The sequence below is a fragment of the Cyrtonyx montezumae genome, unplaced genomic scaffold, assembly GCF_038088225.1.
Source record: "Cyrtonyx montezumae isolate F1298 unplaced genomic scaffold, pur_monq_1.0 scaffold_13, whole genome shotgun sequence".
Classification (NCBI taxonomy): Eukaryota; Metazoa; Chordata; class Aves; order Galliformes; family Odontophoridae; genus Cyrtonyx; species Cyrtonyx montezumae.
In genome coordinates, this window is record NW_027071859.1 from 27189525 (window position 1) to 27201949 (window position 12425).

General features: G+C 38.7%; 1 protein-coding gene across 1 annotated transcript in view; it reads right to left on the reverse strand.

Annotated features, from left to right (window-relative positions):
• Window positions 1–12425, reverse strand: part of COL9A1 (collagen type IX alpha 1 chain) — a 65503-nt gene that overhangs the window by 1150 nt on the left and 51928 nt on the right. Inside the window, exons 30-37 of the mRNA XM_065730892.1 lie at window positions 12278–12349; window positions 8779–8814; window positions 8624–8668; window positions 6735–6767; window positions 4729–4875; window positions 4197–4251; window positions 3133–3321; window positions 620–697 (exon numbers count right to left, since the gene is read on the reverse strand). Coding sequence (XP_065586964.1) covers window positions 620–697; window positions 3133–3321; window positions 4197–4251; window positions 4729–4875; window positions 6735–6767; window positions 8624–8668; window positions 8779–8814; window positions 12278–12349 — 655 coding nt within the window. The remainder of the gene's footprint in view (window positions 1–619; window positions 698–3132; window positions 3322–4196; window positions 4252–4728; window positions 4876–6734; window positions 6768–8623; window positions 8669–8778; window positions 8815–12277; window positions 12350–12425) is intronic.

Sequence of the window (12425 nt, forward strand, 5' to 3'; positions counted from 1 at the left end):
AGTATATACTCATGTGAAATTGTTTTCTTTTTTACAGAGAGAACTAATTTTGGTAGTTTCTACGTGTACACAGAGACACACCATACAGAGACATTTATGGAAATGCTTATTTTCACTGTTGGCCACTAGAGGCCAGTTGTGCCACACTTATCAGCAGGTATCCATCCTGGACCTCTATTGCCTAACATTGCAATTAATTACTACAGAAATAAATAATTGTGTTTTAAATGTCTTAAGTTATGAATGGAGATTTTGAACACTGCTGCACCTGATAACTAAGATAGCCTGGAGTCTGCATCTTGCCTTTTTATTGCTCTTTATTTATTTAAATCTTCTTTTTTTCCTCTCTCTTTTTTTAATGCTCAGTATGTATTTTTTCTAATCTTTCAATGTTAACATAAATAGGGTGGAGCGGTAGTGCTTTAGTAAAGAGCTGATTTTATCATTACTTGGGAAGTAAAATGAATGAAGTACTATTATTTGGAAATTTATTGCTTAGTGGACGTGTCATGACAGGACACATCTTAGATTTTCAAGGCAGCTTCAGGTATCAGTTCTGAATAATTTTTTACTACAAATATCTTCCTTTTCTTCTTTATCCTCACCCTTTTGTACTTACCTGGAAGACCTCTTGGTCCTGGGAGACCTTTCACTCCTCTGCCTGGAAATCCTCTTTCTCCCCTTTCTCCTGCTTCACCTAAAGCAAATTTATGAAACATTAGTTAAAGCCTCCCTGGGGTATTATCTTCAGTAAGCAACACCTTTGAATTAAAAAGCTAGGAAGCAGAGAATTCAGCAGGCTATATATATACGTAGCACCCTCAAACAATGTTCTCATACTTGTAAAAGATTTGGGATTTGAGTTGCTGCCTTCTCCTCTCTCTAAGTTATATTCAGACACTGGAGGGGAAAAAAATTGGAGACAGGACAGTAAGCACCACATGAAATGTCCCATAACCTATATAGCAGAAACAAACCAAGCTCACAGAACCACAAGGGCTATTTTGGATTATGGCCTGAGGTTACTATCAGAGAGCTTTTGAAAGACCAATTGAACTCAGCTAATAACTAAAAAATTCTCAAGTGCTGTTCCTTGAGGCAGCTGTTGCAGAGAAGAGAAGCTGCTCTGCTCAGAATACAGTACTCTATTGACACCCACATAAGATATTCACTAAAGTAAAAATAAATCATTTTGTTTTCATGTCATAAAATTTTTATGTTAACTGCCATGGGATGGCCTGTCTGGGGGAGGAGCTAAATAGCCTATGCTATCTATTCACCAGGTAACCACTAAAGTGGATAATGATTGGTGTCAAAGATGGAAGAAGCACGGAATGCTTCTTTCAGGTGCTATCCTTAGACTGCTTTGAAGTGAGCATGCCAACAGCCTCACGTACACAAAGAGGAATGTTAAATTACACAACTAGCCTAGCAGTGCAATGCAAAGAATGGAACGATAGCAGTTGGCAGGTGTTTAAAGTGCTAGGCAATACCTGTTTTGCACCTTCAAGTACCATCATGAAAACCGTCACACTTGAGAGCACGCACCTCTTTGGTGTCTGCAATCTTGTTCCAAGGCTTACTATAAGGTAACTTGGAATTTGATGGCAATTATGATAGGAAACAAAGTATTTTGCTTGTTTTTAGGTAGTTCTTAATGTGCTCTGTAAATATTTTTTTAACCATCAGCAGTACAGCCTGCTGTCTGCTCAGTCACTTTCCGCACATCAGACCGCCTGTGTGTCTCCATGTTTTTGTTGCTTCTATGAATACAGATGACCCTACATTAAACGAAACAGTAACAGAACTACAGCAACAATGAGGTTAAGGTTTGCTTTCTTTGTGTTCTATTCCATCTCAAAGATTTTTTCCAATTTTTGTCTCAACTTTTGTTTGAAATAAAAGTAAATGCTCTCATCCAACAATAGACTGACTTTGCACTCAAATACTTTTTTTTTTTTAACTAAAACCTTCCTTCAGGAAAATAAATTGAAACCACTGTTGAATAGACAGAATAATACATACAGAGTGCACAGAAGGCTTTGCAGAAAATTGTACTGTATAACCCTTTGTAGGCATGTAAACCCTCTCAGACAGGAACAAAAGAGATTAACTTAAATTGATGTTTTTTTGTGAAGCGCAAGGTAAGTCAAGTCAATTTTCTTACAGAGTTGTCCTTTACAAAGGATCTATGGACTGTGGGACGTGGTGTGATGCTGTTAAACATAAGAATGACTCAAGTATTGTGCACAAATCTGAGAGAGATTGTTATCAGCCATTTGTAATATAATCACTGGATAGACTTAGAAAAGTTGTCTAGAACTAGTGAATGGATGTGGCTGTTTGTGTCAGCTTTTGGGACCAGAATTCTTGTAGAAATAACATTCACAACTGGAGTTGGGGGTGGAGGGGTAGGCAGGAGGAAAGAAACTTCAGCACATGAAAAAGAAACTTCAGAAGTCTGTGAGAGGGGCAGTTAATATTAGGAAATTGATTTATTTCTAGCTCAAGGCAGGCAGGTGCTTGTCCTTTCTCACATTGTGTAAGTGATTCAATAACAAAATACAGATCTATAAACGAATTTTACTGAGGTCAGGCAAATATGTCCTTAAGTTACTGGGGCAACTGAGGAAATGGGTACAGAAAAACAGGTTAGGTTCCTATTGCAGTGTTTTTTGTACATGTATTGTTCAGTGTTCATCTACAACCCATTATCAAAAAAAAAAAAAAAAAAAGGAAAAAGGAAAAAGTGACAAACAAACAAAAAGAAATAACCACTCTCAAGGTTCAACCTAATAGAAAATTAGATGTTGAAATCTCTAGCTCCAAGATGCTGTCTCAGACAGTCTAATACCTAAACAAGAACTGTTGATTCTATCACTTGGTCAGAAGAACTTCATTTCCACTGTTATTCAGCTGTTGGTAGTAAATAAAGGGTGATTTAAACGTGGACTTCCTCTGGCATTGAGAAGTGTTTGTATACATCATGGAAAGCTCTGAAGGCCAAGTCTGAGGTTAATTCAGATCGATAATGTGTGAGAACGCTGAATTTCATTTATCTATAACATATCCCCAGATACAAGGAAAGCATTTCTTAGTCAACAACCAAAAGTTAGCTACAGAGTTTCTTACCTTTAGGACCTTTACGACCAATCTCACCAGGGGGCCCTTTAAGGCCAGGCAAGCCACGGGGTCCAAGCTGTCCTGGGAAACCATTTTCCCCAGGTGGCCCAGGAGCACCTGGAGGTCCAGGTCGGCCAGGAAGACCTGGAGCACCAAATTCTGGCCTCCTAAGGCTGGCTGCCAGCTGAGAGAGTTGTTCTGCAATTAACAGAAGGACAAAATTAAGCTGTAAGTGGGACCTGAATAAGGAAATTAAGAAGCGTTAGAGTTTGATGAAGAAGAAGAATGCTGAGGTTCCTAATGTCCAGCCTGATCCTCCTCTGGCACAACTTGAGTCCAATCCCTCTCATCCTGTCAGTAGTTACCTGGGAGAAGAGGCTGACCCCCATCTCAACAAAACCTCCTTTCAGTTGTTTTAGAGTTATAAAGTCTCCCTTGAGCCTCCTCTTCTACAGACTGAACAATCCCAGCTCCCTCAGCTGCTCCTCATAAGGATTGTGCTCCAGATCCCTCACTAGTTTCTCATATGGTGTCTACATTCATAGAATCATAGAATAGCTTGGGTTGGAAGGGACCTCAAGGATCACCAAGTTCCTGTAGCAGGGCCACCAGTCTCCAGATCTGGTTCTAGACTAGATTGCCCAGAGCCCCATCCAATCTCCTCTTGAACGCCTCCGTGGACAGAACATATACAACTTCTCCAGGCAGCCTGTTCCAGCACCTCACCACTCTGTAAAGAACTTCCCCCTAACATCCAATCTAAGCCTTTCCTCTTTGAGCTTAAAACCATTCCCCTTTGTTCTACTACTTTTTACCCTTCTAAAAAGCTGATTCCCTTCCTTTTTATAATCCCCTTTTAAATACTGGAAGACTGCAAAGAGGTCTGCTCACAGCCTTCTCTTCTCCAGGCTGAGCAAGCCTATTCATTTGCAGAATGACTTTCTACAGCATGCCCTTCTGAGGGCAGGCTGTTTGTTCTGGATAAAATTGGGAAAATTTTGATTGCTGCTACAGCAGTTGAGTTTTGTAACTTAAATGCTCAAGAAGCATCAAATACATTTTATCATATTTACCTTGCATGACTCTCATGCAGACCTGCTTAATGTGCTGATCTGTTGGTTCTTTACCCTAGGATTAAAACATAATAATTTAAAAAACAGTTGATGTCAAAGTATGTTTTTTGTTTTTTTTTGTTTTTGTTTTTTTAGGTATGACTGATGCTAAAGAAAGTGGCTGTTCAATAAAAAGTGTTTCAGTCCCTGCAACTGCACTACTTCAATTGAAGTAATTTTGACTGGGCAGGTGGGTAGGTAATGTGTACGTGTGATGAGCACATGACTAAGACAAGGTACATGCACACCAGTGGAGTGTGGTGAGCATAAGAAAACAAGTAAACTGAACACTGTGGTCCAGTGGACTAATTATATACAAACCTAAGATTTCTCCTTTGTTTAAATATGCCTGTTGCACGACACAGTGTATTTCAAACCCTACTGTAGCACTTGGGCTTCCCATGCATATGTATCTCCTGATGTGAGAAAAGGAGTGGTGCAAGTGACAGCTAAGAGTTCAGAAAGATATCAACTACATGAAGGCAGTACTTACAGCCGGACCCTGGCTGCCAGGCAGACCTGGAGCACCCTGTTCACCCTGCAAACCTCGTGGTCCTGGTGCACCTCGTGGCCCTTCCATGCCAGGCAGTCCCCGACTTCCCTCTGGCCCACGGGAACCAGGGTCTCCAGGATTACCAACCTAGCAATGAAAGAATTTTAAATGACTGCTACGTTTGTGGTAGACTTATTTCAACACATCCAAATAGTGACAAGAGTGCAAAGTAATAGCCACAGGTATGCAGAACAGGTGCACAAAAACTTTTTAAGATAAGCATCCAGAGTCAGTAATTGCCCAATTTATAAAATTAAAAAGAGTTGCTCTCATTTCAAGATCTGTGGGAAAAGATATTCTGTTAAAAAAGACAGAACCTTCATCCATAGTAAAATGCTCAAGACAATGTTTTTACCATACAGTAGTCTCTTGGTTTGTACTTCTGACCTCATTCATGTCACATATGACACAGGACTTCTCTGGACATTACTTTAGGATAGAAATTTTCCAGCTCCATTCTTGCTCCCTCACAGAGTACCACAGTAGGAGCTTTGATCATCTAGCCCCAGGCTGAGTTTGGGAATGCAAACATTTGCTTTGTTTATGTGTCAGAGACAGAGCTCACAGCACACAGGTTGGAAGGCCTGGGCTTCATTTCGCTGTCACAGGGAAAGGAGCATCATCACACAAAGTGCTGTTGGCACAATGCCACAACAGATGCACCTCCAGCTTACTGCACTGAGGGAATGGATATGAACAGCTGTTTTACTGGTATAAGCATCCTGTTCCCTGGGAAATGGAAGGGTTGATATGGCTACATTAATATCAACACTGAAGTACATTCTAGTAAATAAGCTATTGCTTCTGTGCCAGTAAATGTCCTAAGTGATTAAATAGAATGCAGAATGAGACCTAAGCCAATTCTGTGTTACTTTCAGTACAACTTATTGTACTGATGTTAATCAACAGTAGTGAAATTAGAAACAACCACAAAAAACTTTTTTTTTTTTTTTTTTTTTTTACAGCTTCCCAAGTCCCCCATTCAAAAAGGGAAGGGAAAAAAAAAAAAAAAAGGGGGGAAAGGAACCAGACGCTGAAAGTGATCCTCAAAACCACGGCTCATTAGTACCAGTTAAATCCACAAGATGGAGCCATTTCCTTTCTATCTGTGCCACACTTCAGGCCGTGTCGCGAGAAGACCCAGAGAATATATTTCAACTGTTGTAATAATGAGAGCAAAATTTCCTTTGAGAGCTACACAGGCAGGAAGCCATCACTTCCTTCTTTCCCACTCCGGCAAGCTGCTGGATTATCTGAAGGTTTACTCATCGACCTGCTCAACAGGACAATGGGCACCCTAGGGTCTTAGGCAGGGAAGAGAGAAAACTAGATTTTTCCCCTACTTCATCTCTTCCTTGTGTCTTTCCCATAAGATCTCAGCTAGCAGTAAATGCTGTCTAGCATACATTTTCTTAATCCTGAAGGCACACTGGGTACCAAGAACACAAGCATAGCTCATTTTGTAACATTCAGACTCAATTCCCTGAAGGCAGAATTGCTGACTTGCTGACATTACAGCCCAAACTGTCAGCTGCTGCAATAATCCTGCTCTTCAGTGGCTCTGAAATAAAAGAATGCATTCAGCTCTCAATTTCTGTTTCTTATGCGACATATGAGCTTCTGCTCACCTTCCACATGAAAGCTGTTAAGGAATCTGGGCCAGAAGTACTTTCACATAGATAACATAGTCCTGCTGCCATCCTTTCACAGTGTTAAGATTACACACTGCTTGCAGCCATTACACTAGGCAACCTACTGCACCATACCTCTACTGCACAAAGAGTATGTTCATTTTCATCTTAATTGTACTCAAAATTTAGAAGAAATGCTGGACCACATTTAATTGTGAGAGCTCACTATTTGTTTTCTCATTTCTACATCAGAAAACTATCCATTTATCTACTAGATCTCTGTATTTTTGTAACAGCAAAGTTCTTTATACTTACAGATCCCTTTGCTCCTGGTAATCCCATATCACCCTAGACAAAAATAACGCACACCTTATTAGAAAAGAATACCCATTGTAACAGTCATCACAAACGCAATAAACTTAACATTATTTTCCTGTATAAATAAAAAAGCTCACGTATTTAACATCCAAGGCCCTTGCTGATTATGTATAACTGTGCATCAAATTAATTACAATTTATTTGGAAACAAAACTTAAATCTCAAATTATTCTGTAAGATTCCTTTAGCATAAGAATTTTTATATAGCACAGAAGGTATTTTCAAACAAGAAAGTATTTTTCTTACAACTGGCTTTGTATTGCTTGTTTGTCAGAATCACAGATGCTTTACTATGTTGAGTTGGTTAGCCATGAAAAGGTGTTAACAGAAACTAGGCAGTTGTCTACTCAGTGTATTACAGGGAAACCAAGCCCCTAGAAATTTCCATTCCCACCAACTTAGCTCCTGGCTTCCAGCAACACCGTTTTAGCTGGACTGAGAATAGCAGTCTCACTATAGAGAAGTTTACATCTTTCATTCTGGATTAGAAAAATAGTAAATAAAAAATAAAGAGTTTTGGTTCAAAATCTTGGTTCATCTATGAAACATTAATTCCTCTTCTTTGGTTTTATTGTATTACCGTCAGAAATATTTCAGAAAATTATATTCTACCAGTTCCTAAATGGTGTTGGTGAAATAAGTAGCTTTGAAAGGACAGAAAGCTGACTTTGTCTACTAATATGTCATGAGTAAATAGAAATAACAGTTATCAGTTTAGGATCACAGAATGGCTTGGATTGGAAGGAACCTTAAACCTCATCCAGTTCCAACCCCCTGCCATGGGCAGGGTTGCCCATGGTCAGGCTGCCCAGAGTCCCATCCAATCTGGCCTTGAACACCTTCAGGAATGGTGCACCCGCAGCTCCCTAGGCAATATGTTCCAGTGCTTCCCCACCCACCGAGTAAAGAATTTCCTCCTAACATCTAATCTAAATCTCTCCTCTTCTAGTTTAAAACCTTGTCCTGTCACTAGGAGACCATGTAAAAAGTTAGTCTTCCTCCTGCTTATAAGCTCCCTTTAAATACTTGAAGGTTTCAGGAAGGTCTCCCAAGACCCTTCTTCTTTTCTAGGCTGAACAAACCCAGTTCCCTCAGCCTTTCTTCATAGGGGAGGTACTTCAACCCTCTGATTACGTTCATGGCCCTACTCTGGACCAGCTCCAAAAGCTCCATGAGGACCCCGGATCTGGACACAGTACTCCAAGTGGAGATTCACAAGGGGACATTTCTCTTTCTCTAGAAAAAACAAATACCCCTTACCCAAGGACACATGCCACAGATATTACCCATGTGAATTCACAACATGCCTCACTTCTTCAGTAGTATTACAATGCCACTGCCTCTTCTCAGACCATTCTCCTTCTAACAGCCAGTAGCTTCATCTTGTTACCAAAGATAAGAGGAATGTAGTGCATTTCAGTCAAATCTTTGTTATTAAGCTTATTTATTACCTGTGCCTTCTGCTTCACCTGAATTAAACTACCTCTTCATCCTCAGTACTTCAAAAAACAAGAATTTATATACGAACATACAAACAGATATTTGTGTGTATATGCATACATGTATATCTTTTATATATAGAAATACTTGGAGTATAGACATAAACAGACCTCAAGAATATGTGTATTTTAAGGAGCTTTAAAACAGCTGAAATATACAATCAGGCTAATAGAACTGCTGGGCACCACAAGATGTTCATTTAGTACACAGCTGAAATTGTATTTCTAATGATCAAACCTCATGTTTGAAGTGCTCCAACAATATTTTGAAGTTTCAAGTAACAACAGCAAAACATCAGATCTAATGAAGAAAGAATAATGTCTTACTAAGTCACCCTTTTCTCCTGCATCTCCTTCTGATCCAGGTGCACCCTATACCATGAAAGAAAAACAAACTATCAGTCTTCAGATTTAGTCAGTGTAATGTACTGCAGCATTTGGCAGTGTAAATTGAAAGTACTGTGACCTGTAACTTGACTTACTTGTTCACCCTTAGGTCCTGGTTCACCAGCTGAACCCTAAAATGTTAAACACATAAAAATATTTTACAATTTGAAACACAGAAACTTAATTAGTTTTCTTCCATTCTGTGCTGTAGAGACAAGCAAGCAATTTTAAACTGGTCACAGTCTGTTCAGAGCAAACTTTATCTCCTTTTCCTAATTTTTAATTCCTTTTAGCGAATGCATTTAGAACATGCAATTGTGAGTTGTATACTACATCTTAAGCAACACAGGTAGGAATTTTTTTGTGCCTTCATAAATCATAATCATTTAGGAGGAAAATTAGGTCTGTTCTCTTTGCTCACTAGCAATATCTACTGGGAAAGATAACGGGACTTCAGGACTACATTACTATGGAAAACACTAAAGGTTCTCCATAACCAAACTTCCAATGCCACTTCCCTGGTGCAAAGTGTCAGGTAGAAAAAAAGTGTTAAGCAGGTTCAAAAGCATATTAAATTATCTTCAGTCCTTCCAGCTATCTAGCATTAATGTATCAGACCTTTAAAGCTGTAAATTTTTAAGAATGATAATGAAAGAACTTTAATCTTTTTGGATGATTAAGGTGACAGGCTGAAAGAAAGTAATGGCATGGAACATACAGTATGCTGCCGCACTGCTTAGTACAGGTTCTGACTGTCAAGCAGTAGCTGATCACCCCCTCACTTGGCAGATGTTCTTGCAGATGCTACAACTCCACTCTGAAAGTTGGTTTGAAGTTAGAAGTAAAAATCCAGTAACTGTATCATTTTTACAGTCCTATTGAAGTGTTCTGTATAACTGTGACACAAATGAACCTTGGTATCGTGGGACAAACATGTCCGGATACCCACGATTTCAGTCACAATCTCGTCTTGCTTGCTATTTAATTTTCAGTGTTTTTTTTTTTAGCAGCACTGTCTCTAGAATCTTTATCACAGCAAAAGCCAAATTACCTGTATCTTAAAGTTTAAATTCTGCCCATTCCCTCCTCCTCTCTCTTTATTATCATTTTTTTAATTATTATTTCATTGTCTTTATCTTAGAATCCTGTAAAAATCTTAAAGTGTACCTATTTGGACAGGCATGGCCCAAAGATGAAAAAACAAATGGCCATACTCATTTTGAGAATAAATATATTTTCCTGCAGTAGAAGTACTGTAGAACTGTGCACCATTTAAGAAAATGTTAATATTTGTGTTTTGTTAGAACAAAAATCACACCGTCCTTCCTTTTGTTTGCAGCCTGTGCACATTCAAACATATTCATTCCAAATTACATAAAATTGTACATGTATTTTTTTCCTAAAACAGACGCAGTACTTTCTCTACAGTTTCAGAGATCTATTTAATTCCTATAGGATGTAGGCAGAGGATACAGTGAAGCATCTGCAATTTCATGAATTCAGATTTGTTCTCATGTTAACAAGGATGAAGAGCCAATACTAAATTATCCATTAAGCCAAGCAGTGGAAACCACAGACCTACTTAAAATTCAGTCTCTGTCAAACAACACAGAAACCATTTTGTCTAAAGCATTCTCAAAATCACACCTTATTAAGGTTTTCCAATTACTCAAACTACAAGACATTGATTTCCAACCTAACATAGTGGTCGTTGTGTTGTTTTTCTCTACTTCTCTTTTGCGTAACGTAAGTGCAAATAGATGATTTTGAAGTGGGAGAAGCTTTAGCTTTTGTGGGACACAATCTGTATCAGCAAGGATAAAAATCACAACTGAAAGAATCTGAACAATCTGTAATAACATTGTCTCCCAAAATTTCAGCTGAGACAACAGGGTAAGATGACAGAATATTAGAATGTTTACTTGTTCGACAAGCTCTTTATCTATTTGTAAAATTCCTCCCAAATCATGCTTCAGAATTGTTTCAAAGTCTGTACTATTTAATAGCATAAAGGGACACATTTTAATGCCAAGCTCTGGGTCTTGGCCTGGCACTATTTAATTTACTAACATAGGCAGAACCAGATGCAGCTGCAAGTTGAACAGTGTAGAGAAATAATAGAGTGGCATGGTGTGATCACTCTTTAGACTTGTGACTTGGGGTACATCCTGGCAAAGCTCCTGGCAAAGCTCATCAAGCTTGATGCAAAAAATTCACTCCAGTCTCTATGGGACTGAAAAAATACAACTGAATCAAGGACAAGTGGACTCAGTAGTCACATATCTCAAAACAAAAAAGGTAAAAATCAATTACAGGATGAGACCACTGCTAGAGAAGCTTTTTGCACTTTAAGGTACTTGCATTGGGCATGAAGCTCACCCTAGAATACAAAAAAAACAAAAAAAAAAAAAAAAAAAAAAAAAAAACCTCCAGGCAGAAGATACTGTCATCTGCCAGTTAGATGAAAGAAATCTCCTGGCTCTAACCTGAACGGGTCTATACACAGCAATTATGCTCTGTTTTTATCCTTGAGGTCATGGCCCTTTATATGACTGATGATGAGAAACAGTCATGTTTGGAAGGAGACTGTCAGCACTGCAGTCCCCTTCTGCAAGAGGGTAAGGTATGAATCATTGCCAATCTAATTAGAAAAGAGTTATTTGTATCAACATTTGACTAGAAAAAAAAATCCACATGAAGAAATACTTGAAGGACAACAAACTGCCTTGAAACATTTTTAAGTACCTGAGCAACTTAAGAAGTCTGACAGAAGCAACAGCAAGCCTTGATTTAATGTATACATGGGGCAAAACAAGGTCAGGGTTTCTCTATACAAAGAAAGCAATCTAGAGCAATGACACCAACACTTGGCTAAGAGCCCTGTGCTTCCCTGATTATAGGAGAAAGTAAGAGGAACATTAAAAGTGCAATTCATTTCATGTGAAGTAGATAATTGAAATAGAAAGGGTGAATTACATCCTCTCTAGATTCCTATGAGTAAGAAAAGATCAATGACACTTCTATTTTTACATAAAGTCATTATTGACATCTGTCCTGAAAATTGGGATATCTTCTTGCAGGGGCCCAATTTTTTTTTTTTTTTTCTAACAAAATCCTACTGGAGCTATTTCGATCCCATAGTTGTGCCTGCATACATATGTGGATCAATGATTGCATTACCCAGTGCTTGACTATAGCAGATCCTAAGAGATATGTAAAAGACGTTGTATCTACTGTAGACCTGGGATGAAATTCCACATAGTTCTTCAGTAACCAGAGAGCCTAATTTACAATTTCAGATGTCACTGAGTCAATGATTTCTACTGCGATTTAGGCCTCTAAATGATTCAAACTCTAAATGACTAAACAAAAAACACCAATAATGTTATGTACATCTTTTAAGTACAGTCATGAAATTCCCTGTATATTTTATGATCTGTATGTATCTAATGGGCCCTATACAGCACCTAACAAATCTACATTCAGAGGAAGCAATAAGACATGAATTCATGTAAGAACTGCAAACTCTGCTCAGATTATTGTATTTACTTCTGATGTCAAAATGCTGACTGTATACATGAGCGCTTTCCTTACCCGGTCACCCTTCCCACCAGGTAGGCCTGGAGGACCTGGCAGTCCAGGAAGCCCAATGTCACCCTGGGGACCCTGTGAAAACAAATTAAGGATGTAAATTTACCCAGTCAGTTCTAGAATAAACAACTGAGAGCCATTCCCTTGCAAA